Source organism: Astatotilapia calliptera, chromosome 4 (genome assembly GCF_964374335.1).
Source record: "Astatotilapia calliptera chromosome 4, fAstCal68.1, whole genome shotgun sequence".
Lineage (NCBI taxonomy): Eukaryota > Metazoa > Chordata > Actinopteri > Cichliformes > Cichlidae > Astatotilapia > Astatotilapia calliptera.
The window spans coordinates 23,185,670-23,209,769 of NC_137425.1; the positions used below are offsets into that span (position 1 = coordinate 23,185,670).

The 24,100-nt window shown below is 41.1% G+C and overlaps 1 protein-coding gene and 1 long non-coding RNA gene across 2 annotated transcripts in view; one reads left to right on the top strand and one right to left on the bottom strand.

Moving 5' to 3' along the window:
• cacng3b (calcium channel, voltage-dependent, gamma subunit 3b) overlaps positions 1 to 20,924 on the top strand; it is a 35,661-nt gene extending 14,737 nt beyond the window's left edge. The window contains exons 2-4 of the mRNA XM_026165485.2: positions 13,009 to 13,092; positions 17,534 to 17,674; positions 20,142 to 20,924. Of these exons, the coding sequence (XP_026021270.1) occupies positions 13,009 to 13,092; positions 17,534 to 17,674; positions 20,142 to 20,653 (737 nt within the window). The 3' untranslated portion in view covers positions 20,654 to 20,924. The remainder of the gene's footprint in view (positions 1 to 13,008; positions 13,093 to 17,533; positions 17,675 to 20,141) is intronic.
• LOC145428313 (uncharacterized) lies at positions 14,450 to 15,102 on the bottom strand. Its single transcript, XR_013908595.1, has 2 exons — positions 14,964 to 15,102; positions 14,450 to 14,830 (listed from the first exon to the last, which is right to left on the bottom strand). It is a non-coding gene; the product is annotated as an uncharacterized LOC145428313 (long non-coding RNA).
• Positions 20,925 to 24,100: the final 3,176 nt, after the last annotated feature.

The following is a 24,100-nucleotide window of genomic DNA, read 5'->3' on the forward strand; positions in this document are numbered from 1 at the left end:
ATTCATAGTCTTGCTTTGAATGTCAAAGTTCAAAGGTGGTCTTCACTATTTCTGCATGCCTAAACGCACCGAGTGTGTGTGTGTGAGTGTGAGTGTGAGAGAGAGAGAGAGAGAGAGAGAGAGAGAGAGAGAGAGAGTGAGTGTGTGTGGGATCATAGGCTGGTTTTGACACTTGACATAAGTGTTTGTGACAACTGACTCACTTACTGATACAGCATTTGGAGGTACATCACTGAAACATCACTGTAGGCTAAAAATATGTGACTCATATAGCCCCATGTGCGCGCACACACACACACACACGCACACACACACACACGTTTTAGTTACAGTAACAGGGCCAGACAGCGCGTTTGACTGACAGAGATCCACATCGAGATTGTCTGACAGCTACCTGCTCCCCAGTTTGGATCCTTGTTTTAGTACTCTCCACTGCTATAAAATGTGTACAACACATACTTGTTTGCTTAGTGCTTGACAGGGTGACGTGGAAAGCGTGAAATATTAGACATGACAGCTTCAGTATTTGAGCGTCCGAGTCCTCATGTGCCAAAATTTTGGAATCACTCTGGAATCACCATGTGTTTTGATTATTTACTTTCCTGTTGGAGACTGGCTCAATGTCCTCCCCCTTCATTATTACTGCATCATTAAAAAAGCAGGTAGTGAAGTACACATTTAGAGACATACCAGCACTACTCATGCGCAGTACACGCAGTACTTAATTCTTCCTGTTATTCTAAAGTTTTGGAATAAAGTGTTCATCCCTTATTTTGAGCATGTTTGGAAATGACAACCTGAGAAGTCCTGGATCAGCTCCAAAAGCAATAAATCTGTATCCTCAGCTGTGAATTCATTCAGTCGAATAAAATCACTGAAAGACATTTTTTTTTAAATCTCAACGAGACAGATCTTTGGTGAAGATGAAGCATACGTCTTACTACAAGGATGACAGTGTTATATATTTTTGATAGATGCTACAAATCTCACAGAGAAATTCACAACATTCTGAGTGTGTGTTAATCCCGCTTGCTTGCATATTTTCAGTCAGAAGCTCACAGTCCATTTGTTTCTCCTGAAGGCATAAATCTTTAAAAACAGCAGTGCAACCAGACAGCAGACCGTTAGCACATTTTGACCCAAGCGGAAACCACCAAGCGATATCCCTTAAGAAGCAGTTTGTGTAATAGCTGCTGGATGATACCTCTAAAAATAGATCTCACACTTCAATACTGAATTTTAACAGCATGCTTTGAGAAATATGATCTGTAGTTTGTTTATTTATTTATTTTAGCTGCTTCGGCTGACTGATCGATCAGCTTGTTCCATAGAGTCTACAATTCAGAAGAATTGCTCCTCCTTCCACAGTATTGCACAGTACTTAATCAAACTCATTCATCCAGTGGGTCTTCATCCAAATTGTGCATAAGGTCATATTTGTAATATGAATTTATGCAGTAACCTGTGATTTTTAAAATATATGAACGATCTTATCTATACTTTTTTTAAATCTAGTTTTGTTAGGTTTTTTAACCTTTATTTATATTGGACAGTGTAAAGAGGATTTAAACCCAGGCCTCTGGAATCGCCTTATGGCATATGTGTTCTCCACTCCACCTGGCTTTGTACTATTGACAGTGTTGGGAAGGTTACTTTTAAAATGTATTCCATTACAGAATACAGAATACATGCCCCAAAATGTATTCTGTAACCTATTCCGTTACGTTACTCAATGACAGTAACGTATTCTGAATACTTTGGATTACTTAATATATTGTGGCGAGTTCAGACAAGGAGGAGACGGAGGTATCGTTTGGTCTTGCTTCCCGTGAGCTAGCCAGGGAGCACAGCCGTTTATTACATTTGCAGAAGAACACACTGCCACTATGGAACGCCAGGACTGCCATAATGAATTAATTAAATACACCATTAAATAATTAATTAAATGTGGCAATAATTAATTAAAATTGGAATTAATTAATTAAATAAATAGTTATGACACATGTAATTAATTAATTATTGACACATTTAATTAATTATTTATGTATTTCACATTTTAATTAATTATTGACACATTTAATTAATTAATTATTGACACATTTAATTAATTATTTAATGATATATTTATTTATTTCATTTTGGCAGTCCTGGCGCCTGGCTCTCATCATGAAATAATTTTATCTGTCAGCCTCACCCATCAAACTCAGGGGGCGGGGTTAACGCTGATCGAGTCAAAACCATTGCTTTGGCCTGGTGGCCATTGTTTCTAGCACACAACAACCGGCATGTGGAAGCTAACAGAACTGAACTTTGAAAAACCCTGTTTGTGTGTCACCAAATACCGTTTTAATATTTTTTTAGCCGAGAATGTAGTGGTTTAATCTTCATGTGTCTGGTCGGTTTGTCAAGATACAGCCTCTTTGCAAAAGTGTTTCGATGATTTCGGAGATGTCTGCCCAGTCTCACGGCAAAGCGTGGGATAGACCCGCTCGCCTCGCAAGCAATCCCACCGACAAAGCGCAGGCCCCGGTACACAGCTGTAGTAACCCCCGCTGACTTCTTTTACTGAGGTTATATTTATCGATGTTTTATTTCCTGATGTTCTTATGTGTCCTACGTGTTTCAGTCGCCAATTCTGAATTATAACTAACATTAAAAACATGTTTAAGGAGGAGAGAGAGCAAATAAATCTGTTTAACATCTGATCTTTGGGTTTTTGTTCAGTAATCAGCGTGACCTGTGTATAAACGCATAAAAGAGATAACGTTGGTGTTTCCGTCATGTAGTAACTGCTGGCTTTAACTGTACAAAGGTTGTTTGACACTATGAAACACATACAGACTTCATGATGTTCGGCTAATATTTTTATTGTGAATATTAATCATGCTGACCTCGCTCTGTACACCACGCAGCGAGGTCAGCATATCCACGATATCCTCAGCTCCATGAGTTAACACAAAGTTTCCCAGCTGACTATCTAACTGCCAACTATTCCAGAGACGTGAAAATATACAGCATAAAGAAAAGTGTAAGAGACTCAGCAGCAGATTAGAATAACAGTTATACATTTAATAAATCACCAAATGAATCCAAGAAACGAGCAAACCTGTTCCGACAGTTTGAGTTTGTATTCCCTCAGCTGCAGACTCGCTGCTGTTTAAATGTTTGAAAAGGAAGATTAGATATAAAAAACGTCAAACATAGACTCAGTCTGCCTTCACATTTGATATGAGGCCAGCACGTATAGTGGCCTCAGCAGGCTATTACTGAAATACACGTGCTATATCATAAACTATGATATAAATAGGGAGGTCCTATTAACATGTTTTAAAGGACACCTTCCTGCCTTTAGTCTCATTCATGAGCAGTATTAGTTTTCTTCTAACATCCAGAAGTCTGCACGATGTGTTTCATAGTTTGTAACAAGCCTTTGACAGGTAAACATAACATGACCGAAAAAGCAAAAAAAAAAAAAAAAAAAGGAGAGAGAGAGAGAGTATTGACGTAAGAAGAGAAAATGCTCTCAATTATGGAGACAGGCAAATGGTTCATTTATGTTTGATGTGTGTTTATTCCTCCCTAAATATCGTCGCTGAAGTTTGTCATGCACGTCAGATTTTCCCGCGCATTTTTATACCTCTGCCAACAGAGAGAGAGAAAAAATCACATTCTAACAGACAGCTGGTGCTTAGAATACAGTTGAATAACTATTAAAAAACAGATGATATTTAGATGATAGTTCAGTCTAACACATGTGCCAGTGAACCATTAAACGTCTGTGAAACTATGCAGTTATGAAACGTAACTTTAACCTCAGCCAAACCGATTTGCTCAGTTGTAAATAAAACAGGGAAGTAAACGTGACCCGACAGACAGAACCTGAGTGAATGAAGTCCAGCGTTTAACCACTGAGAGCTAAAACTCAGCTGAGGTTTCAAAGCTGTGTGCCGGTGATTGGACATCAGCCGCCGATGAAGCTGTTCGCCTATAAAGTGCTCTGTAAGGAAACAAGCTCCAGCAGCTCTGCGCTCGGGGAAAACACTATATTTACTTATCTTGTGCAGAAAAATGCGCTGACATTGCTTTATATTGAGCACCGGCTGCCCAGTTAAACTGTGACTATCACCAGGTAACGTAGGCGTGTTTCTTGAATTAGCAGCAGGTGTTAAACAGCTGACAGATGAGGAGGAGGATGCATGCAGGTAAACTGAGGGTCTGTTGAGCTGATCGCTGGTTTCGTGAGAAAAATGTCAGCTCGTTCTTTATGTTACAGAAGCACAGAGACACAAGACCAGGCGGAAAGAGACGATCGTTCGGTGAAAATGAGAATCTGCGAATGCAACATGTGGAACACGGAGAGTGGAATATGTAAACAAACCGGTTAACGTAACCCCCTCGGTGCACTCTGCATGCTAATTGTTAGCAGAGCTAGTGAAATCTCTGAAAACATCTGAGCACTTTTGCAAACATGTTCTATGTTGACAACCTGACCAGACATACGGCGCGACATTCGCGGCTAAAACACTGTTAAAAGTGTAGCTGGTGACAGAAAAACGGGGTATTTTAAAACTACACCACCACCATTGCTGCCTGTGATTTGATCTGCATTCTGGGATACCTGGCTGCCCCAAGTCTACACAAGCAATCGATTATCTAGGATCGACCTGTTTTGACTTACTTTGCACGGCAACCAATCAAATGTTAGAGAAGCTGCATGGGCAGCGTTAACCCCGCCTCCTGAGTTTGATGGGTGAGGCTGACAGATAAAATTATTTCATGATGAGAGCCAGGCGCCAGGACTGCCAAAATGAAATAAATAAATATATCATTAAATAATTAATTAAATGTGTCAATAATTAATTAAAATGTGAAATACATAAATAATTAATTAAATGTGTCAATAATTAATTAATTACATGTGTCATAACTATTTATTTAATTAATTAATTCCAATTTTAATTAATTATTGCCACATTTAATTAATTATTTAATGGTGTATTTAATTAATTCATTATGGCAGTCCTGGCGTTCCATAGCCACTAGCTAACTGCTCAGCGCGGCAACCACAACACACATAGGGCGCCCTCTGACCCCGGAAGGACACACCGTCGCAGCGAGAGGGCGTCACCCGTCACCATGGCAACATACACAAAACATAACTGTACAAGCAGAACCCCGAACAGCCCTGACCTGCTACAATATTATCATGCTTTTTACAACAACGTGAATGTACTATTGCTGTGTGATTTATTACTATTACTGAAGGTCCGCGACTCCGAACTGTAGTAAAGGGACCTCTGACTAATGCTGGGCTCACACTGTGCGATTTTTGGCCCATTTTGAGCCGATTTTTGAGTCGTGCGATCGTTTTGGCGATCGGCCCGATTTTGGCCTTCATCGTGCGTCGTGCATCGTGTAGTATACGTGGGGTAACGAGAAGCGATTGACACCTCACGACCAGCTCCCGATCATCAATCGCTTGGTCGTGAGGGTGTCACCGCAGTTTGCCACACTGCGTACGCGCAAACACAAATGTCAGCGAAAAAGACGGCGTAGCACGGCAGTGCAGCGTGTGATCTGGACACAAGCGATGGAGGCACAACCTGTAGAACCATCCGAGCCCTTTCGATGTGGCCTCACAAAATTATCACGACCACAACAACCGTGAAAATAGTTGGATCGACACTGCTGCTCAATCACAGCTGCCTGATCAATGTTTTTCATTAGCAATTTAGCAAAGTTGATGGTGGTGGTGTGTCTGTGTGAGTGAAAGACGGAGAGGGAGAGCGAGCGACAGAATTTCTGTTATAACCTTCATTTTTATGGACGCACAGTGTGAGCACTCAGGTCGCATCAGAGCATCGGGCCGTATAGTGTGAGACCCTGCATCGTGACCTATGAACTTCTAACCCCTGCGAGTCAATCGTACAGTTTGAGCAGGAGCTGAATCGCGCGACTGAAAAAAATCGCACAGTGTAAGCCCAGCATAATACGGCGGGGTCCCTGTCGGCTGGTAGCCGAAAAATAGTTCTACTTTGTTGTGTGGGTCAACTTTTCTTGCGACAGACAGAGAGAGGCGTTGAAAGGCTGCTCCAACGGAACTTGTTGTTTTCGGAGGAAAACACGAACACGGTGTACAGTCGAGTCTTAATAGCTTACTTACAACTGGGCTCGTCAGGCACTCTTCTTGGCTGCAGTGGTTATTATTATATTTACATGCTTCCAGCTCCCGTTTTTGCTCGATGACTGCTCGTACCTTTCCACTCCCCTTTTTCTCCCTCCTCGCGCTCACAGACACATAACGTGTATGGCAGTGCATTCTCCCAGCAGCACGGACTACACTGAACATGATGCTACATTCTTTAGAGCTATGCTTGTAGCATTCTGCCTGTTAGCTTAGCACAACAACAACAACAACGAAAAGGCGCTCTCTCACCCAGGAAACACACAGTCACAGAGAGAGAGAGCGTCGCCCTGTAACCATGGCAACCGTAACGCTGCCGCCTGGAACAACAGAACGTAGCTGTCAAACAAAACCCAAACAGTCCTGACCCGCGACAAAGTGAAACAGGAAAGTACCGCAGTGTAATCCATTTATTTCAACAAAGTAACTGTATTCTGAATACCACCTTTTTAAACGGTAACTGTAACGGAATACAGTTACTCATATTTTGTATTTTAAATACGTAACGGCGGTAAATGTATTCCGTTACTCCCCAACACTGACTATTGATGACAGGTCACAGTTTAAGGTAGCCACCACAGCAGTACCATAACATTATAAATGGTCCACTTATACAAATAGCACTACACCTCGTCCTGTCCTCTGTGGTGAAGTTTCATATCGATCACAGCTTAGCAAACATTCTTTATTAATCGCAGCATGTTGACATTTTGTGCATGGTGTCACGTTTTGAAGATATATTAGATATTTAGTGATGTGATGGCAACTTCAACTAACCTGAAGGTCCAGCACACGAGTCTTGAAGTTATTTTTAGCAGATGTCTTTGTTTTTTAAAATGGATAGTGTGACATCATGTACAAAAACAAAATGTGTGTGTGTGTGTGTATGTGCGCACATCTGCTTTTTAACTGTGTTTTCTCAGTTGTGATTTCGATTCTTTGTCCCAGAGAGAGATAAAAGCGGTCATCTATCTATGTTCCCTCCTCCCACATGTCCGTGAGCCGGGCTATTTTTGTTTTTGTTGTTATTTATTTCCGCTTTGCTTCAGAGAAAGAAAGAAATCTTTATTATAAGAGAATTAACCTAAATGTCTTCCAGCTCTTCATAGGGGTATATTTGAAAATCTACCCAGCACAAAATTGATTGCAGACAACATGTTATCAGCCTGTGTCATCTGGTAGCAGTGAATAAAGCCGATATCAGCCAATATATTGGTACATCCCCAATTTTATTGTGCCGCTCAGTGCCCTAATCATCATAATGGTTTGATGCAAATCTGTTCACTTAAAAAGGCTGGAGCTATAATGAATTTCCCAGCCGCCTGACACAAAGCAGCTCTGACTGATGACGCTTTACAGCATCAGCAGCCGATTTTCCGGTTACCTTCCACTCCACCTGTAACATCCGTGTAAACCATCCGCATTAATCATTTTTATTTCTCACTATCAACAAACTCATCCAGTGTGCCTAAATCCCAAAAAGGAAAATATCTTATTACTGCCATAAAAACATATGGCATAGAACAAATTGCTGAGTCACACCACTGGAGGACACAGTCTTTCCCAATTGCACCACTGATCTAAAGTACTAAAGATAGATGGCCATGTACTTCTACATGAGTAACTGTATTGTTAGGAAATTTGTTTTTTAAGTGGCATTTGGTGATATTATCAAAGTCCTTCCTGAAGCAAGTCTCACCATTTGGCAGCTATCTTTGCAATACACAGGCAGATAGTTTGGCCATTATCTAAGTGAATGGGGAGAAAGCTTTAATCCCAGTGCTCACTAGGACACGAAGAGTCACCGGTCCAAGCTGAAAAAAATGCTGCTGACATGATCAGTGGCTACTCCCACCAGACCACTGAGTAATATACTGCATCCATCACTTTATGGATACAGTAAACCAAGAAAACTCATATATACTCGCCTGCATCATTACTAGAGATGGCACGATACCACTTTTTTATGTCCGATACCGATATCATAAATTTGGATATCTGCCGATACCGATATGAATCCGATATAGTGTGTTTTAATCAACAAAACTGTTTTTTTAAATATCTTGCTGAATTTTGTATAGGTTCTCAAGTTTAAAACAACAACTACACTAAAGCTATTTTGTTATACCTGTATGCAAAAAAAAATATTTCATAGTTCAGTAATACTGATCAATCTAATAAACTTAAACCTACACCATCCTCCCTATTCTGGTATTTTAAAGAGTACTTAGCGTAAATATTAAGCAACCTAACTAATAGGGTTCCAACTCCCAGCAACAACAAAAATAAATAAAAAATAGGGAACCACCCCTCACGCTCCACCTCATGATGCTTAATCGACGTAATCAACCTTAATTTGATGCAGTGTGAAAAACAAATGCACAGAAATAAATTCTTTTTCAATATATTAAAATATTAAATAGATTCAACATCTTTCTTCAACAAAATTGCACACTGCACAGATGGTACCTTCCCAAAGGAAAAAGTACTATAGCTTACAAGGGTATATATATTAGACTTAATAGTCACTATATACAGTAATGGACTTCTATTCATTTTGCATCAAATTAAAACTTTGGGTGTCAGATAATTATTTATTAAAAGCTAGACATTTTAAATGAGAATAAGAAAGAAAAGTATGTCTTTGTGCCCCCTTTTCCCAGTTAATGCCCTATCGGCCCCCCTAGCTAAACTTTGCTAGATCCGCCCCTGCACAGTTACCAGCGTCAGCTACGTAGAAAAAGATCCTGGTGTAGAAATTAATATTAAATACATTCTAACAACAGCTGATCAAGCTTAAACGTGCTGCTGTTGTTTATCTGCTGGTTTCCTCTTTCTGGTGCAAAGTGGGCCAAAAACAAACAAGAGAGACGGACTCGCGACAGAAAAGCCGATCAGCTGATCGTTAAGCAGTTTCATGATTGAAGTAGCAGCAAGAAGAGGCAGTCGCTCCATATATCGTTTGTTAAGCTTAACGCAGGAAAGCTTTACAAACATTCAGAGATGGACTTACACACTTGCTTTACTTCTCTCGGGGATAACTTTGTCGGAGATGAAATGCGGGGTTGCTAGCGAAGCTCCAAATGCTATCCAGACCACCGACAGGTCCGGCATGCCACAGCGGCTCTATCACGTGATGCATACTGCTCCAACGTGCTAACGTTCTGAGGTGAGTTACGGCGTGTTGCAAGTTTTGTGAGGTGCTTTCCTGATATTTAATGGATCGGATTACATTTTTTATTTTTCTCTGATATCCGATCCAGTAATTTAGGTCAATATCGGACCTATACCGATACGTAATATCGGATCGGTCCATCTCTAATCATTACTACATTAATAATGGACACGGCTTCATTGGTTAGGCAGAAAAATGCAATTTAATAATCTTACAAATCAAAAAGTTAAACAGAATACAGTGTGTACTTTCTTGGTGGATTGAGGGCACCTTGAAAATGTCACAATAAATCATTGACAGCTCTGTGAATTCTTTATTACAGAAAAACAGTTCATTGCTTCCTGGTTCCAAAAAAACATGGTTCAGGTCAGCTGATTGACTCTTTATGGTTGGGACAGTCGCCATGTGTGGAGTTTTGGAATTCTCCCTTCGGTTTCAATTCGAGCATTTGAATATCTCAGTGATTACCTGGGTGGCAGTAAGCCTGTTGGTTATGCACATAATTCTGAATATCTTCTTGCTTGATTAATTAATACATGATTTGAATTATAAAATGTAAGCGATGCTTGTTTTGGTTATCAACGACTATACTGTATACTGCAACTCGGTGTACTGCGACTCGTTGATTAAAAATATAAGCATTCTATCTTAGCTGTTTAATGCGTAGGTGGCTATAAAAATCGTTTTTGATAAACAAGGCTTCAGTAACACAGGCCTAGAGGCCAGCTGGTGACCCCTGGCAACCTCTAGTTGCTAAGGAAAAATGTGTGTTCTCCAACAGGTTGGAGAGTGGATGCTCCAAATTCCTGGTTGCAAAGAAAGTGCTCCATCATTAACCTTCTTGTTACTGCTTTGTTTGCTGATGTTGCCTTCAAAGATTCATTAACTAGAAGCTGGGAAGTGGTGACACCTGGAAAAATATGCTTTAGGCAAGCAGGGTAACCTGCTATCAACCAAAGCAATTTGGTGTAGCATGGTACCTTTTTTCAACCAATTATAACTAGCAACTGCCAGGAACTCTCCAACTAGTCATGGAATACACATTTTTGTCCAGCGAGCAATGGTTGCTGGAGATTCACTAAAGAGTCTCCGGAATTCTGTGAGTGGAGCCTAAATTATAATCTTCAAATTGCCAGCTGTAGTATTTTCCCAGCAATGGGTTGTGTGATCTGGAAATACAAAAGCTTATTTTGCTCATACTCAACACTGTCAAACAGGATGGAGGCTGGTGAGGGGAGCAGAGAAAGGGCTCGGTGTATAGGAGAAAATTCAAACCACCAAATAGTTTCTGTTGAAGTATGTATTTGTGGACGTGTTGCATTTTGGATTAAGAGGGTGTGCTGAGGTGATATTATGCATACATTTGTGGTGGTATATTGCCTTAAGAATGATGCATAACAAAGTTTGATTCACATGTTTTTTGCAGATGATTATCTTAATAAATGGAGATATAAAAGACCATAAAAGTCAATCAGTTTCACAGTCAGATGTTAGTTTCCATCCCCTACTGCATGAGTTGGATGAATCAATTTATGAATGACTTTCTGAGTGTGGGTGCTGGAAAAAGCCTCTTCATGTGCAAAGAAGCAATTAGCTCGAGTCGTTTATTTTGTTCATTGCCAGCCTCTATCCTCCTATTTCTCTCTAATTCTCCCGTGCCGTTTTACCACCAAACCTCTTTCAGCCCGCACTTCCTCTCTCTTCATCCTTCTTCATCTCTCTTTCTCTGCTGCTCCCCTTCATCCCTCCTCAGTGCCGCTCTCTTTCATAGCCCCCGTGGTGTTGACCATGTGTGAATGGGACTGAATGATGGGTGGGAAGGAGGCTGCATGCAGTGTAGTTTCACGCGGGCGTGCACGTGCATGCACATAGAAACACGGTCCTACACGAGAGCGCACACACAGAGTTTACTGGTGGGTGTGTTTGTGTGTCTCTGTGAGTCGGTGTGTTGAGGAGGATGAGTCACTCTCTGCATGAAACGCACACACACTCTCAGTCACACATGGACGAACCAGCATGCACTCATATAAGCAATCTAAATACACGGAGCTTTTATTTGCATGCATGATTGATAGTGTTCATGTATCATTTTAATGAGCTCGGTGCGCGTGTGTGTTCATTTGATGTCTTTACTTTAGCCGTTGTGCATTTTTGTCTTTTACATTGAAACGGTGTGCGTTTGTGTGTGCTGGGTGTGATAAGGCTTTTCATTAGTGTTTCCCATACACAGCCTGAAGGCTACAGCTCTGCCCTGCATCATCTATCATCTCTCTCTCTGCCTGTCGATATACTTTCACATCTGCTTACAGGAAGTGCACATGCTCCATCTCCCAAAATTTATATTGGATGTCAAGTCAGTCAAATAATGTGACCATTGGCAATGACATTTACGCTTTCAAGAAGAAGTGGCTAAAAATGATAGAAAGCAATTGTTGAAACCTTGTCCTAACCTTGTTCTGACCCTCACTGTATGCTCCTGCTATGCTGTTGATACCTGGTCAGCACAGGTACACCTGTGACTGATGGGAATGTGCATCAAATAGTGTGTGTGTGGATAGAATAAAGGGTCCTATTAATGTGTGTGAGAATATACAGCAAAAGATGCTTGGGATAATTTAGGTCTGACTCCTTGTAAGCCTGTAAGACTCTCAGTAGTAGGATGTGTATGAGCTGAGCAGATGGTGATGTAGAGCTAAGCAGCATCTTCAGGGTAAGCTGCTAAGTAGTTTGTGAAATACATTTGCTGGAACACTACTAAACAGTGACATCACTCTTTTCTCTTCTAACTATACCTCTGACAACATGTCAAATAGTCAAGAGGTAACCTGATTTAGATGTAGTTCAAGGAGTTTTTAACATGAGCATCACATTAACTGAGCCATTTTTAAACACAGTCCCACATTTTTAAGAGGCTCAAAAGTAATTGAACAACTGGCTGACTAGAATCGTGTCCAGGTGAGGCCTGTTCTCTCATTATGCCATGACAAATGAGGCTTATAAAAGATCTGATCTTAAAAGAAAAGATCCTACCACCCTTTTTACAGAGAAACGGCAAACATTTAGAAGTGGTCAAATAAACAATCTGGTACATCCTTAAAAAGGAGCACTGAGCAGCTCAGCAACACCAAAAGACTAAAAAAAAATACGACTAAAAACCATGTTGACAGAATTATTTCCATGGTTAAAAAACAACATCTGACCAAGTCAAGAACACTTGAGGAGGTGTGTACAATCAATCAAAACTCTATAATGCCTTAATGAATCAAAAATACAGAGGGTGTACAATAAGGTGCAAGCCACTAGTTACACTTGGACTTTCACAGAAAATGTCTTTAACTTGTACTAGTAAGATTAGAAAAGTGTGGAGAAGAAGAAAAAGGGAGAAACCGCATGATCTGAACAATATCGGGGCATCTGTGGCGAATGATACACGTGGCAGGATGAATTGTATAGTGTGCAGGGCTATACTCTCTGCTTACATTCAGAAAAATGCTGCGGAACTGATCGGACAGTACCACAGAGTTGTCCGTGTATACAATGAGATACATCCGAAAATTAGTATTTATCAAACAAAACAACTTTTCATGTCTGTGTTGTTCAAAATAAACTACTACTATACTATCTAAACTGATGTGTGTTTCTTCTCCAGGAACCTTCAGAGGTGTGTGTAAGAAAATTGATCACTTCCCAGAAGATGCTGACTATGAAGCAGACGCAGCTGAATACCTCCTACGTGAGTCTGATATGAGCACACACTGCACTGTGCATTCACAACTAGGCTTTTACTGGCCAGTGTTACCATATTTAGAGTAGAACTGTCTGACTAATCACTAAACTTGTTTTTTTGTTATCTCAACCCATCGTATGTTCCCAAGCGATGTAAAGCCAATTCCATTGTTAGGTGTGTGACAACAATGTTTCATATCGGCTTGAAAAGAGAATTATTTTGTAAAGTCTGCGTTAGAAACAGCACACAGGCATGATGTGGGTGTGAGGCAATCATGAACATTACTGTGCCCCCTCTCTAGCCCCATCTGCAGGACAAACTACAGGGGTAGTATGGTTAAGGATCACAAAGTTAGTTCCATCCACTATTTTGTAGTAGCGACTTAAGACTAATGTAGAGGAAAGAGTACAGAACAATGGATTATTTTTTTTTTAATTAAATGTAACCAATTGAAAATCACAAAACACTGACAGTTAATCTTTCTTCTAGGAGTGGGATATTCCCACTAACCTTTTTTCTCTGAGGAAGAGAAAGCAGTAGTCAGTAAGCAGCTGAACACTGGAGGTGTTACAAATACAGTTAAAATAACACCAGTTACTTATTTTGTCATTTCTTGTATGGAGCACTGTTTAGGCGTTTAACAGCTCACCTTATGTGCACAGTACTTATGCATACTGTTTTGATTACAGTTAAAAGGCATGTGATTGAACCCCTGAAGTTTTTCCTTTGATGGTGGCCTGCTACTTTGCCTCGCCGCACAAACTTGCACTGAAATATTCCAGCTATCACATTATTGTTAGGCAATAAACCTCTAATCCTGCCTTAACCATTAAATAGGTCTCTTGAGATTACAAATCTGCTTGGCAAGACAAGGCCAAGGGCAGCATTCACCTTGCATGCTTTTTTGACTGCAGGAGAAACCTGAGTGTGAGCATGGAGAAAACAATCAAACTCCATGGAGCATGTCCCTTTACAGGTTTGAAACCAGTGCTCTCTTGCTGTGAGGCAAAAGTTAGCTAACAGCTGAGCCACCATGCTAGCATCAAGGTAATCCCACACTGTTTCAGTATTGTTGAGGCCTGGGCTCTGGGGAGGCCATTCCATGATTGATATGTTTTATTGTGTTTTTATCTATCCTGGTATGCTTGTACTGTCTTGGCACTGTGATTGTGATCGTGCTGGAAATTGAATCTGTTGCCAGTCTAGCAATTTACAGATGGTATTGCATGGTGGTTCAAAAGTTGACAATTCTTTCACTTTGACAAACAATAACAGGATCCACTGAAAGGCCACATCTCTGTCTCAGGTCCTGTGTCAAGTGTGGATATTTTCCATTTCTTAAGAATATGACTTTCAGATACTGTTTATTCAATTCCATTCAATTTTATTTATATAGCGCCAAATCACAACAAAAGTCGCCTCAAGGTGCTTCATAGATACAGAGAAAAACCCAACAATCATATGACCCCCTATGAGCAAGCACTTTGGCAACAGTGGTGTAAGGAAGAGGACTCCCTTACTGCATTTATTTATATTGTATTGTCTGTATAGCACTTTAGAGCACACCTTTCACTTTATTAAAAGCACCTTATCAAGCACTTTATGTAGCATTGCACTTTAAGCATGGATTTGCACACAAGAAGTTTAAATATTTATTGACTATTTATTGGGAATTTTAAAATCAGTTGGTGGCCTTGTTTCAGATCCTGCACAGCTGCTCCTCATCAAGGAATGTGGTGGTTGTCTGTCAGGAGAGAAGAATGGTGATTGAGATTGTGATTAAGGTTTACCAATAAGGAAAACTAAGGCAAATGTGTGTGTGAAATCTAGGGATAAAAGTGGTGCAAATAAGTGTTTGTAAGTTAATGATTACTCACCTTTCTTGCCTGTGTCCTCTTCAAGGTGTTTGGGCAAATCTTTCCCCGGGGGTCCAGACACCATTTAAAGGTTCCGGGAGAGACCATTGGTAAAGAGAGTGTGGTGAATCTTTTTGTGCTTGGATTTCTGGGTTTTTATAATATTGGGTTTGGTGTAACATTAAAGTGTGAAGTATTTATTAATATGTAAATGTGAAAATGTATTTATGTATTTATTTATTCTTATTGATATATTGTATACTGTGGTGGAAGGTTGGGATTTAAGAATTTACCTGAGAGTGGAATAATGGTTAAGTCTGTGACAGCTGAACATATTTAAGGCTGCCAGTTGTCATTAGAGGATGGATTTTTGTGCTGTGAAGAAGCTCGACAAGTTAATTGTTTTAAGGAGAGCCATATAGCAAATAAATACTTTGTTCCACTACACTTGCCTTGGTCTGTCTCACTGTGTTTCCAGCCGCTAAGGGCTGCCCTGTTACAAGTGGGAAGGAAAAACTCCCTTTTAACAGGAAGAAACCTCCGGCAGAACCAGGCTCAGGGAGGGGCGGGGCCATCTGCTGCGACCGGTTGGGGTGAGAGAAGGAAGACAGGATGAAAGACATGCTGTGGAAGAGAGACAGAGATTAATAACAGATATGATTCAATGCAGAGAGGTCTGTTAACACATAGTGAGTCAGAAAGGTGACTGGAAAGGAAAAACTCAATGCATCATGGGAATCCCCCAGCAGCCTTCGTCTATTGCAGCATAACTAAGGGAGGATTCAGGGTCACCTGGTCCAGCCCTAACTATATGCTTTAGCAAAAAGGAAAGTTTTAAGCCTAATCTTGAAAGTAGAGATAGTGTCTGTCTCCTGAATCCAAACTGGAAGCTGGTTCCACAGAAGAGGGGCCTGAAAACTGAAGGCTCTGCCTCCCATTCTACTTTTAAATACTCTAGGAACAACAAGTAGGCCTGCCGAGCGAGAGCGACGTGCTCTAATAGGGTGATTATATCTGGTGTAGATATTTTTGGGGGGCCTCCCACTTCTTCATTTGTCATCCACTTGTCCATTTACCTCAGATTTCAGGCCGATCTCCACACCATGCTGAAATGTGTCAGCTAATAACACTTTGGGGATCACCTTGTTGGTGCAAAAATAGTATTGTATGCCTATAAAAAAATGTAATTTGGCTTTTTTATGTTTGAATGTTTCATAGGTCACTGTCACAAGTCACAAGCAAAACATAAGGAAATATAAAGAAGACTTTCACTCAGTACTCTTTATCACTCTTCTCATCCAAAGGATAATGGGAAATGGGTAGTTTCTTAAAAATATATATATATATATTATTGTGACTGGCATTTCTATGCCAGCTGGTATAATTATGTACCCAGAACAGTGTTTATAAACAGCAGCTGGCAATATTACAATGTCTAATAGCAGGAACAACAAAACAAATTATGACCTTAATGGCGTTCCATAACACTACATAATGAAGAAACACAAACTAATGGCAAGTAGTTAAGAAACTGAACCTAAAAAAGCCTTCATAAGGTTAAAAAGGATTATAAGAAAAAAAGAGGATAAAAAGATAAAGAGAGAGTATTTAGTAGAAAACACAGAGAAGTGAGCTCTCTGTTTATTGTAGGAGTAAAGGTGGAAAACAACAACAGAAAAGAAGGGGAAGGGATTCAGCCTGTGCCTCTTTTTCATTGCTCCACTGAACACAGAGCAACATCCCCAGAGGGAGCCAATTAGATCACAGTCCTTAGAGCTGATAAGCCAATAAGGAGCAGAGACCTAGTGACCAGCATTTCATGCAGCCCAGGGTTGTGGGCCATAGGGGCGGAGTCTGTACGAGCAATATCTGCAGCTCTCGGTCACGGCGGGAATGTTTTGCCACGCAAGAAACAACAAACATAAAGAAAACAGATGGAGAAAAAAGCGACAATGATCTGCTTCGTTTACTTTTAGTCTTTTTGTGAAGACACAACCGTATATGATAAAACTCTGATGCATGGGCTCTCCTCATATATTCGGTGTCTCAAAATAGCCCGAATCTCAGTTCTGCGCAACAAGCTGTTTGCAAATATTCCTCAATATGTTATCGCATCCTGCACACATATGACAAATATTTCACTCCCACTGAAGCCTCACTTTCACATTCATTATTTTGCCTCGCATATGTCAGCGTGACTCTCCATCTGTCTTGGGTCTTGTCCATTTTTTTCCCCTTCTCCGTCCGTCTCTCGGTCTCTCTCCCTTGCTCTCTCTAGCAAATCCTCTGAATGCTTTAACATGTTCAGAATTCAGGTTCAGTCGAGCATTTAGCAGCCCGCTGCCTCGTGTGTGTAAAGTGGAACCTTTTTTTCTTTCTTTTTTTCTTCCCCTTGCATCTCCATCCTCCATCCAGCACAGAAGTGATGCGCACCAGTGATTTTGATGACGTAATGGTGGAGCTACTGTTCTTCCAGCACAAATGATCCTTCATCAGTTTCTGATGGATCTGAAAGGCGACGTCTTTACACGGCAAAATAAAAAGTTTGCACCTGTTATGAACGCGTTTCCACTCTTTGTGTGTATGTGCAGGTGCTGTGCGTGCCTCCAGTCTTTTCCCCATCATGAGTGTGGGTCTGCTGTTTCTGGGTGGGCTCTGCGTGGCTGCCAGTGAGTTTTACCGAAGCCGACACAACGTCATCCTCAGCGCAGGAATCTTCTTCGTCTCAGCAGGTTAGTCATCACTGCGAGTGTCTCTGCGTGTCCATGTGTGTCCTCTTTCCTCTTAGGAATTTAGCTACAGTGATCGTCAGTCATCAGAACAGCGTACATGAAACCACACTTACTAATTCACAAATTCAGCACCTCATACCACATTTTTTTTCATTTAAATACAGTACCAGCCAAATGCCTTACATTCTCTGACCTGGTGAAAGGAGCTTGAGATAACAACAAGGCGGCTGTCTGTGTGAGCCACATGTGTCTGAGTGTGTGCAGCTGTGTCACTGTGGGCCGACTCTAAACGGAGGAGGCACAGCATTCAGATATTTGTTGAGGAGCCCATTGAGCATCTAAAGCACACAGAAGAGCCCATGAGAGGCACCAAAGTGTGGATATGGGACACAGTAGCTGATTAATCAATCAACAAGAATGCCATGATGCCACTGTGATGCACTGTGAGGGTGTGAGAGTGCAAACACACACACCTATAGAGTCTTTCATTGGGACGCAGCAAAGCATCTTTGCACACACCCTTGTACTTACGTATCCGTACTGTAATGATCCTGGTGATGTTCCCGGGGTCTCCTGGGGTCTCGCAAGGTGATTATTATTGGTTGGTTTTGTAATCGGAATTATTAAAAACACTCATTAACCTTTACTGATGCATTTATTGAACCCTTGTCTTTTTTAACAATGGATTTCCTTAAACGTTGAATAGGAGTTTAAAAAAATCAATTTAAAGCAAATTAAAGTAAAGGCACTGCTGTAAACAACATTGGTTGAATTTATTATGTAGCGCAATATAAAACGGGGGCATTGTTGCAAAACAGAACGCAGATAATCGTCTTATCTCGATTGTCTCGCCGGTAGCCAGAATTGTAATTAAAGACCTGAGATGCGCGGAAAAAAAACAAAACCGCTAAATCTTTACAACATTATTAGTTTTAACTAAGCATTTTTTTATCTGACTCACATGTTAAGGTTTAGTAAGTTCACTTTAATTGCACTGAAAAGGTTATTAGTCACAGAAAAATTGTATTTTCATTAGTTTTTAACAAATGCGACTGTCTTTTGCAGAAAAATGCACCATGTCCACCAGACAGGACTAAAGATGCAGCTGGAAACATTACAAATGAAATCGCTGAACAAACTGGTCAGCAATAACACAGTACAGGCTCATGCAGTGGCACAAAATGACAACACAATAGCCAACAAAAACATTACAAATAAGAGATATCCCACAGTAGCTTCACCACACACCTTGCTTTAATAAATGAAGGTTAACAGACAAAAATCACTATTAAAAAAAAGGGTGTGGTGTTGTAAGTTAGGATACTAAATTGCTCATGTTGTTTACAACGTTCATGCACTAACAGATAAATGGAACTGGACCTGTTTGAGTGTCTACATGATCTGATTCGTTTCCTCTGATTGGCGGTGCTGTAAAGGATAAAGGGAAGGGACATTTTAGAGTTGGGGTTTTTTAAGCCAACAAACCGTGTTTTAGAAGAGCCTCAGTTACTGAGGTTTTGAAATTAAAGTATTCAATTACTGCACACTGCTCACTAGAGCCTGACCAATCGATGGGCTGAAACTATCGGCGTATCAGCTATTTGTTATTCTAGCGGTATCGGTTATTTACACTGGCTGATGTGGCACAGTTTGTCCACCCGAGGGCAACTTCCCTTTTGACCACATGTGTTGGAACGCCACCAACACAAAAAAGCTTATCTGAGCAGAGGGTAAACAAGTAAATAAATAACTATACATATCAAAATAGTGAAATCTGATTATGTTGTGTGCCTGAAAGAAAAAAAATACATTAGATGATATATCAGGCGGCAGGTAGGTTTTGAACCCAATATTTCTAGAACTCATAGGATCAAAATACCAAAACACAAAACTCAGGAAAGGCAAAAGCCAGGGACTTACAAACTAGGAACTATAGAAGAAACACAGGACACACAACACAAGGGAGGACACAATAAAGAAGCAAGCAAACTGAGGGTTTAAGAGGAGACGAGGGCAGATTGGGGAAAAACACACAGCTGAACTGAATCTAACCAATTAGACAAGTGGAAGGAAAACTGAATTTAACACACACAGGACAAGAGTCTGTCAAAATAAAACGAATAGGAACAGAAATGCAGAGTTTACACAACGAGAGAAAAGTGAACAAACACGGAGAAAGGACAGACTTCACAAAGGAAACGCTGAGACGAGGACAGGCTGGACAGGAAAGGGAACCAACCTCATCAACCAAGAAAGCAAGAACTAGAAACAAAGACAAAATCTAATAATATATTCAAATGACTAAATAAGTTAACATAAATCAGGTCACAAACCCAGAAATAATCATGAATGCTCTAAACCTTGGGTCCAATACACAGGTACCATGACCGTCTCTTAGTATACTGTAGTTGTGTTATTTTTGTTAGTTTGTGGCTCTCACAGTTTCTCTTTCTTTATGTCTGTCCAGGCCTCAGTAACATCATTGGAATTATTGTCTATATCTCAGCCAACTCTGGCGACCCAGGCCAGAGTGACAGCAAGAAGTCCTACTCCTATGGCTGGTCTTTTTACTTCGGGGCCCTCTCCTTCATTATGGCAGAAATGGTGGGTGTGCTGGCTGTGCACATGTTCATTGAGAAGCACCGCAAGCTCCGGGCCAAGTCCCGCACTGAGCTCATCAAGAAGTCCGCCTTTAGCCGCATCCCCTCCTATCGCTACCGTTTCCGGCGCCGCTCCAGCGTTCGCTCTTCAGAGGCTCCCAGCCGCGATGCCTCGCCACTGGGGAAAGGTGGCTACACAGGGCCCGCCGCCTCCGAGATGCCCATGTACACGCTGAACCCACGAGAGGCCGGCAATGCCGGCAGCAAACCTGTTGGCGGCTTAGGCGGGCTGCTTAACTCGGAGAGGGATTTCCTCCAGAGCAGCACGCTCACTAAAGACTACAGCAAGGACCCCAACCGCAGAACCACACCTGTCTGAGAGGTGCTGGCTACAGATATCGCCCCAATCAGAGTATCAAAGAGGAGGAGGATGAGAAATGTGGGGGGGGGGGAGTGCAAGCAAAAGCAGGGGACACACAGGGTTATGGGGTGGGAAGGGGGGGGGGGTTGCTAAACTTTGACTGTGAACTGTGAACTTTTAGCCTTCGAACTGTGAATCCTGAGCCCTGTGAGAGTGTGTGCAGCAGGGTTGGTTTTAATAGAGAAGTTGTTCCCAGCCCCAGCACATATCACTGTAGTAATACTTGTAACTCCTTATATATCAAGGCACATTCGGTTTATGTTCATGAGTTTTATGTTCATAAATTGATTTTCAGGCTTTTTCCTCACAGGAGAAATGGGAATTAGTGGAAATGTAAAATATATTAAGTGTTTTTTCTGTTTGGGGCAACTTCTCTTTAAAAAAAAACAACAAAAAAAAACAAAAGCGCCACAAAAAAAACTACAATGTGAATTTGAGGAGAAGGGGTGACAGACTTTGTGTGAACCTCTGTCCTCCTGACCTTTTGGATAGCAGCAGAGTCGGGTCAGGGAAGGGGACCGGCCTTAGAGCTCCCAGCTGACCCTCTGATTACAGTAAACGTGAAGACGTCAGCACCTTGTCGTGGGCTCTGATTCCTTTTCAGTTCAGCTAGATTCAAATTATAAACTGAAGATCGGTTTGCCCATTTAAACCAGTGCATTTGTGGAAGCAGTTATCATTTTCTATACATTTTGTATATAAACTTTCATACTGATCGATCGGAAAGCTCGCTTCACGACTGAACTGAAAATGAATTGAGCTCTTCCCTGGTCACATTTTCCCCTCATCGCTCTGATTCCAGGTCAGTGGTTAAACCTACCTGGCGGTTTCAATGAGTAAAGAAGAAACCGTGGATTAGCTGTTGCAGGCTGGGTAGAAAAGGTCTGACTCAACAACCTAAAGAATCTCTTATAGATGGTAACGTAAGATCCATTGGTGCTTCCTTCTGTTTTTTCTGCCACCTCTTGATTTATTTATTTTTTCACCTAAAACCTAAAAAGAGGTGGTCTGTCTGCCAAGCTGTCTGTCTGCGTCCATGTGTCACCTCTCACCTTTTTCTGTGTAGCCACACCTCCACACCTCCTCTCACCCTTCCCATCCTCTCCATTAGATTTAGCTCCTGTCTTCCATTGGTGGCGTTTTTGGAGACTAGTTAGGTTTTCTGGAGGTTGTTGGTTCAGGGTACTGTGGAGGGGAGACCACTGAGCTGTGAATAGGCTTTAAGGCAGCACCGTTTGTTTGCCCACTACCTCTTGGTGAACACATTTCTGATTTAATATTAAAACCTGTCAGATTTACAGTCGCAGGAGTAAACACAAGCTAAAGTAGACGTCTCCAATAGGAGGAAACTGTTCGTATGTAGCACACAAATTAAGCAGCGGGAGATGGAATTGGAGGATAGTCCAATTGCATTATTTATTTAAGTCACTCACAGCCTCCTCATTGCTCTTCATCTCCACTGCTCACACACTGGCTGACAAACTAGTTACTTACTCCACTGCCACCTCTCCAGCCTTAAGAGGACCAGTGTCAAATACTGCTGCGATCCACGCATCGAGGCACCGGAGAACACTGTGTGCATCTGACTGAGCAGCAGTGTTTGGACGCCTTTCAGACTAATGGCCTTTACACACCGGACATGTAAAATTTGCACCAATATTTTGTTTGTTAAAAATACTCGCCTATTCTCAATGCAGGCGTTCACAGCTACCGCATAATTTTGCAAGACGAATTTGGATTTCATTTATGGAATCAAGCACAGTTTTTTCAGATTTTTTTGCATTCGAATTAACAGATCTGACCAATCAGACCACTGCGTGTGGCTACAAGTGCGCTTGTAGCTCAAAACGCACTTACTGAACATACTGAAACGCAACAGTACTGTTTCTTTTCAGACATACAGCTAGATGGTGCTCCAGGTCAGTCAACTCTGAAATAATTTCCCTGCCTCCTCAGATGTGGGAAGAGCTCAGACTGCCCTGCTGACATCCTGAAATATGTACGACAGCAGTCGTGATAAAGATTCAACTCCTGGATCAAACCATGAAATTTTCCCTGCTGCTGCCTTCTCGTGAGAATTGAATGAACCCAGAATCTCTGCTTCTTTCCTTTTGTTGTTTAGAAACATCAGGACCAGTTCATTGTGGCTTGATGCGTCTTTTTTGAGGACGTTTTTTGCAAAAATGCGGCATATACCTAACACGACAAATTCGCATCTGAAAGATCTAGAATTTCATTTTGGGGTTTTTGCCACATGCTCGGTGTGTAATGGCCTTACTTTTCTGCAGGAAAAGCAGCACAAAAAACTACTGTGATAAAGCCCCTGATCTACTACTATATGCCTAATATTTACACAGTCAGTCCACTGGGTTTCCCAACAATCTAATGCTGCATCTGTGCATTTGTAAGCAGTGGCAACTAGTGTAATTCTGAAGTATTCCAGCCTTTTAGTAAAAGGAGGCATATTCTAAAACATTAAGAAAACAAGCTGAATTATTCACTTTACTCAGTAATCTTCTATCTCACGACACGAGGCGACAGAATTTGACACTGTGAGAAAAAAGGCAACACAGCCATAAAATCTACAGAGAGGAGACAGGGAGGGTTGTGAAACCTGAGCATGAGTATCTAGTCACACCATTTTTCTCAACCTGTTTCTGGGACTGTGAGTAACAAGTAAGTGTGAAACTCAAAAGAGGAAAAAAAATGCTTTTTTTATTTTTTCAGTTATTGTTCTTTTACCTTCCCATAAACAGCCATTGCACTGTTTTGTATAAAGTCGACATGAAACAACACCAACCCGACACTGTCAAGCTACTACTCTGACAGTCATTACTCTGATAATAAAATATGTTTTAAACCTCGCACACACTGTTTAATTTATGATGCTGCTGTTTTATCTCCTGTCTCCGACGCCATAAAGGGAGCTTAAAGGGACAAACGTGCATTGCTACTGTCCTCTACATGTAAATATTAATTTTGCAACTGCAACTAGGGGCATCAGCTTTTGTCATGGGCTGTGAAAGGGGAAAAAAAACCCTACTTTTCTCCAAGCAAGGGCTTTTAATTTTTAAAGGACAGGAGCACACAAGGGCTTTTTATGCTCAGCACTGCAGCAATTTCATTTTAAGGGTGTAACGTGGGAGGGAGGGGGAGAAAAAGCAAAGTACATTTGCACAGAAACAATCGTTGTTGAACAAGCTAACCGCTAATACAGCACGCTTTGTGTAAAAGAGTAGCTGAAGTAGAGGAAAATCAGACTACGCTTTTCTACTCTGCTACTTTTTTTTGACTTAACTTTAGGTTAGATGAGTAATTTTGTGACGTAATTAGAGATGAAGACTATTGCCTTAAGCAAAGGTAGCATATTTAAGAGTTATTTCAGTTGCTTAAGATTCAAACATA